This window comes from Procambarus clarkii, chromosome 69 (genome assembly GCF_040958095.1).
Source record: "Procambarus clarkii isolate CNS0578487 chromosome 69, FALCON_Pclarkii_2.0, whole genome shotgun sequence".
NCBI lineage: Eukaryota > Metazoa > Arthropoda > Malacostraca > Decapoda > Cambaridae > Procambarus > Procambarus clarkii.
The window spans coordinates 11,486,553-11,492,552 of record NC_091218.1 but is presented as its reverse complement, the minus strand read 5'-3'; the positions used below and the strand labels follow the sequence as shown (position 1 = coordinate 11,492,552).

At 59.5% G+C, this 6,000-nt stretch overlaps 1 protein-coding gene across 1 annotated transcript; it reads left to right on the top strand.

Annotated features, from left to right (window-relative positions):
* The first annotated feature begins 334 nt into the window (after window positions 1–334).
* LOC138355830 (adenylate cyclase, terminal-differentiation specific-like) lies at window positions 335–1,507 on the top strand. The gene has a single exon (XM_069311363.1). The coding sequence runs from the start codon at window positions 335–337 to the stop codon at window positions 1,505–1,507; it is 1,173 nt and encodes a 390-aa protein (XP_069167464.1).
* Window positions 1,508–6,000: the final 4,493 nt, after the last annotated feature.

Sequence of the window (6,000 nt, the reverse complement as noted above, 5' to 3'; positions counted from 1 at the left end):
TCCAGCAGGAGGCAGCAGGCAACACAGCAGGTCCAGCAAGAGGCAGCAGGCAACACACAGGTCCAGCAGGAGGCAGCAGGCAACACAGCAGGTCCAGCAGGAGGCAGCAGGGAACACAGCAGGTCCAGCAAGAGGCAGCAGGCAACACACAGGTCCAGCAGGAGGCAGCAGGCAACACAGCAGGTCCAGCAAGAGGCAGCAGGCAACACACAGGTCCAGCAGGAGGCAGCAGGCAACACAGCAAGTCCAGCAGGAGGCAGCAGGCAACACAGCAGATCCAGCAAGAGGCAGCAGGCAACACACAGGTCCAGCAGGAGGCAGCAGGCAATACAGCATGTCAAGCTGGAGGCAGCAGGCAACACAGCAGGTCCAGCAAGAGGCAGCAGGCAACACACAGGTCCAGCAGGAGGCAGCAGGCAACACAGCAGGTCAAGCTGGAGGCAGCAGGCAACACAGCAGGTCCAGCAGGAGGCAGCAGGCAACACAGCAGGTCCAGCAGGAGGCAGCAGGCAACACAGCAGGTCCAGCAGGAGGCAGCAGGCAACACAACAGGTCCAGCAGAAGGCAGACGGCAACACACAGGTCCAGCAGGAGGCAGCAGGCAACACAGCAGGTCCAGCAAGAGGCAGCAGGCAACACACAGGTCCAGCAGAAGGCAGACGGCAACACACAGGTCCAGCAGGAGGCAGCAGGCAACACACAGGTCCAGCAGGAGGCAGCAGGCAACACAGCAGGTCCAGCAGGAGGCAGCAGGCAATACAGCAGGTCCAGCAGGAGGCAGCAGGCAACACAGCAGGTCCAGCAGGAGGCAGCAGGCAACACAGCAGGTCCAGCAAGAGGTAGCAGGCAACACAGCAGGTCCAGCAGGAGGCAGCAGGCAACACAGCAGGTCCAGCAGAAGGCAGCAGGTAACACAACAGGTCCAGCAGGAGGCAGCAGGCAATACAACAGGTCAAGCTGGAGGCAGCAGGCAACACAGCAGGTCCAGCAGGAGGCAGCAGGCAACACAACAGATCCAGCAGGAGGCAGCAGGCAATACAGCAGGTCAAGCTGGAGGCAGCAGGCAACACAGCAGGTCCAGCAGGAGGCAGCAGGCAACACAGCAGGTCAAGCAGAAGGCAGCAGGCAACACAGCAGGTCCAGCAGAAGGCAGCAGGTAACACAACAGGTCCAGAAGGAGGAAGCAGGCCCAGCAGGAGGCAGCAGGCAACACAGCAGGTCCAGCAGGAGGCGGCAGGCAACACACAGGTCCAGCAGGAGGCAGCAGGCAACACACAGGTCCAACAGGAAGCAGCAGGCAACACAACAGGTCCAGCAGGAAGCAGCAGGTAACACAACAGGTCCATCAGGAGGCAGCAGGCAGCACAGCAGGTGCAGCAGGAGGCAGCAGGCAACACAGCAGGTCCAGCAGGAGGCTGCAGGCAACACAGCAGGTCCAGCAGGAGGAAGCAGGCATTACAGCAAGTCCAGCTGGAGGCAGCAGGCAACACAGCAGGTCCAGCAATAGGCAGCAGGCATCACAGCCGGTCCAGCAGGAGGCAGCAGGCAACACAACAGGTCCAGCAGGAGGCAGCAGGCCACACAGCAGGTCCAGCAGGAGGCAGCAAGCAACACAACAGGTCCAGCAGGAGGCAGCAGGCAACACAACAGGTCCAGCAGGAAGCAGCAGGCAACACAACAGGTCCAGCAGGAAGCAGCAGGTAACACAACAGGTCCAGCAGGAGGCAGCAGGCAACAAAACAGGTCCAGCGGGAGGCAGCAGGCAACACAGCAGGTCCAGCAGGAGGCAGCAGGCCACACAGCAGGTCCAGCAGGAGGCAGCAGGCAACACAGCAGGTCCAGCAGGAGGCAGCAGGTAACACAGCAGGTCCAGCAGGAAGCAACAGGCCACACAGCAGGTCCAGCAGGAGGCAGCAGGTAACACAGCAGGTCCAGCAGGAGGCAGCAGGCAACACCGCAGGTCCAGCAGGAGGCAGCAGGCAACACAGCCGGTTAAGCAGGAGGCAGCAGGTAACACACACAGGTCCAGCAGGAGGCAGCAGGCAACACAGCCGGTTAAGCAGGAGGCAGCAGGTAACACACACAGGTCAAGCAGGAGGCAGCAGGCAACACAGCAGGTCCAGCAGGAGGCAGCAGGCAACACAGCAGGTCCAGCAGGAGGCAGCAGGCAACACAGCAGGTCCAGCAGGAGGCAGCAGGCAAGACAGCAGGTCCAGCAGGAGGCAGCAGGCAACACAGCAGGTCCAGCAGGAGATAGCAGGCAACACAGCAGGTCCAGCAGGAGGCAGCAGGCAACACGGCAGGTCCAGCAGAAGGCAGCAGGCAATACACAGGTCCAGCAGGAGGCAGCAGGCAACACAGCAGGTCCAGCAGGAGGCAGAAGGCTTCACAGCAGGTCCAGCAGGAGGCAGCAGGTAACACAGTATGTCCAGCAGGAGGCAGCAAGCAACACACAGGTCCAGCAGGAGGCAGCAGGCAACACAGCAGGTCCAGCAAGAGGCAGCAGGCGACACAGCAGGTCCAGCAGGAGGCAGCAGGGAACACAGCAGGTCCAGCAAGAGGCAGCAGGCAACACACAGGTCCAGCAGGAGGCAGCAGGGAACACAGCAGGTCCAGCAGGAGGCAGCAGGCAACACAGCAGGTCCAGCAAGAGGCAGCAGGCAACACACAGGTCCAGCAGGAGGCAGCAGGCAACACAGCAGGTCCAGCAAGAGGCAGCAGGCAAGACACAGGTCCAGCAGGAGGCAGCAGGCAACACAGCAAGTCCAGCAGGAGGCAGCAGGCAACACAGCAGGTCCAGCAAGAGGCAGCAGGCAACACACAGGTCCAGCAGGAGGCAGCAGGCAAAACAGCAGGTCAAGCTGGAGGCAGCAGGCAACACAGCAGGTCCAGCAAGAGGCAGCAGGCAACACACAGGTCCAGCAGGAGGCAGCAGGCAACACAGCAGGTCAAGCTGGAGGCAGCAGGCAACACAGCAGGTCCAGCAGGAGGCAGCAGGCAACACAGCAGGTCCAGCAGGAGGCAGCAGGCAACACAGCAGGTCCAGCAGGAGGCAGCAGGCAACACAACAGGTCCAGCAGAAGGCAGACGGCAACACACAGGTCCAGTAGGAGGCAGCAGGCAACACAGCAGGTCCAGCAAGAGGCAGCAGGCAACACACAGGTCCAGCAGAATGCAGACGGCAACACACAGGTCCAGCAGGAGGCAGCAGGCAAGACACAGGTCCAGCAGGAGGCAGCAGGCAACACAGCAGGTCCAGCAGGAGGCAGCAGGCAACACACAGGTCCAGCAGAAGGCAGACGGCAACACACAGGTCCAGCAGGAGGCAGCAGGCAACACACAATTCCAGCAGGAGGCAGCAGGCAACACAGCAGGTCCAGCAGGAGGCAGCAGGCAACACAGCAGGTCCAGCAGGAGGCAGCAGGCAACACAGCAGGTCCAGCAGGAGGCAGCAGGCAACACAGCAGGTCCAGCAGGAGGCAGCAGGCAACACAGCAGGTCCAGCAAGAGGTAGCAGGCAACACAGCAGGTCCAGCAGGAGGCAGCAGGCAACACAGCAGGTCCAGCAGAAGGCAGCAGGTAACACAACAGGTCCAGCAGGAGGCAGCAGGCAATACAGCAGGTCAAGCTGGAGGCAGCAGGCAACACAGCAGGTCCAGCAGAAGGCAGCAGGCAACACAGCAGGTCCAGCAGAAGGCAGCAGGTAACACAACAGGTCCAGAAGGAGGAAGCAGGCCCAGCAGGAGGCAGCAGGCAACACAGCAGGTCCAGCAGGAGGCAGCAGGCAACACACAGGTCCAGCAGGAGGCAGCAGGCAACACACAGGTCCAGCAGGAAGCAGCAGGCAACACAACAGGTCCAGCAGGAGGCAGCAGGCAGCAAAGCAGGTGCAGCAGGAGGCAGCAGGCAACACAGCAGGTCCAGCAGGAGGCTGCAGGCAACACAGCAGGTCCAACAGGAGGAAGCAGGCATTACAGCAAGTCCAGCAGGAGGCAGCAGGCAACACAGCAGGTCCAGCAATAGGCAGCAGGCATCACAGCCGGTCCAGCAGGAGGCAGCAGGCAACACAACAGGTCCAGCAGGAGGCAGCAGGCCACACAGCAGGTCCAGCAGGAGGCAGCAAGCAACACAACAGGTCCAGCAGGAGGCAGCAGGCAACACAACAGGTCCAGCAGGAGGCAGCAGGCAACACAACAGGTCCAGCAGGAAGCAGCAGGTAACACAACAGGTCCAGCAGGAGGCAGCAGGCAACAAAACAGGTCCAGCAGGAGGCAGCAGGCAACACAGCAGGTCCAGCAGGAGGCAGCAGGCAACACACCAGGTCCAGCAGGAGGCAGCAGGCAACACAGCAGGTCCAGCAGGAGGCAGCAGGTAACACAGCAGGTCCAGCAGGAGGCAACAGGCCACACAGCAGGTCCAGCAGGAGGCAGCAGGTAACACAGCAGGTCCAGCAGGAGGCAGCAGGCAACACAGCAGGTCCAGCAGGAGGCAGCAGGCAACACAACCGGTCCAGCAGGAGGCAGCAGGTAACACACACAGGTCAAGCAGGAGGCAGCAGGCAACACAGCAGGTCCAGCAGCAGGCAACACCGCAGGTCCAGCAGGAGGCAGCAGGCAACACAGCAGGTCCAGCAGGAGGCAGCAGGCAGCACAGCAGGTCCAGCAGGAGGCAGCAGGCAACACAGCAGGTCTGCTCTGCTGCTCTGAACCTTCCGTCTTCTTTAAGGTGACACTTGCTTCCCACACCCGCCGATAATACTGCCCACACCTGTATACTCTGCCCACACCTGTATACTCTGCCCACACCTGTATACACTGCCCACACCTGTATACTCTGCCCACACCTGTATACTCTGCCCACACCTGTATACACTGCCCACACCTGTATACACTGCCCACACCTGTATACTCTGCCCACACCTGTATACTCTGCCCACACCTGTATACTCTGCCCACACCTGTATACTCTGCCCACACCTGTATACTCTGCCCACACCTGTATACACTGCCCACACCTGTATACACTGCCCACACCTGTATACTCTGCCCACACCTGTATACTCTGCCCACACCTGTATTCTCTGCCCACACCTGTGTACACTGCCCACACCTGTATACTCTGCCCACACCTGAATACTCTGCCCACACCTGTATACTCTGCCCACACCTGTATACACTGCCTACACCTGTATACTCTGCCCACACCTGTATACACTGCCCACACCTGTATACTTTGCCCACACCTGTATACTCTGCCCACACCTGTATACACTGCCCACACCTGTATACACTGCCCACACCCGTATGTAATACTTGCAAACGCTTCAAGTCCCAATCTCTCAGACGCTCAATTGAATAATTTCATCTGTGAAAGAAAAAGAAAGAGAGAGAGAGAGAGAGAGAGAGGGAGAGAGAGAGAGAGAGAGAGAGAGAGAGAGAGAGAGAGAGAGAGAGAGAGAGAGAGAGAGAGAGAGAGAGAGAGAGAGAGAGAGAGAGAGAGAGAGAGAGAGAGAGAGAGAGAGAGAGAGAGAGAGAGAGAGAGAGAGAGAGAGAGAGAGAGAGAGAGAGAGAGAGAGAGAGAGAGAGAGAGAGAGAGAGAGAGAGAGAGACAGAGAGAGAGAGAGAGAGAGACAGAGAGAGAGAGAGAGAGACAGAGAGAGAGAGAGAGAGAGAGAGACAGAGAGAGAGAGAGAGAGAGAGAGAGAGAGAGAGAGAGAGAGAGAGAGAGAGAGAGAGAGAGAGAGAGAGAGAGAGAGAGAGAGAGAGAGAGAGAGAGAGAGAGAGAGAGAGAGAGAGAGAGAGAGAGAGACCACACACCTTCATCTGTGAGGTGCCAGATATCTCATGTTTACCTGGCACTCTGTGACACCCGTGTTTGCTGGCACTCTTGGCCAGCATCACCCGCTCTTTCTCCTCGCACTCTTGTTCACTCTTGGAGTGGTGGTTCTGGTCGATGCTCATGCTCCCACACACTACCACACACACACTCCCACACACACAC

Excerpts from the sequence above, each read along its gene's own strand:
- LOC138355830 (XM_069311363.1), top strand. The coding sequence starts at position 335 with ATGTCAAGCTGGAGGCAGCAGGCAACACAGCAGGTCCAGCAAGAGGCA.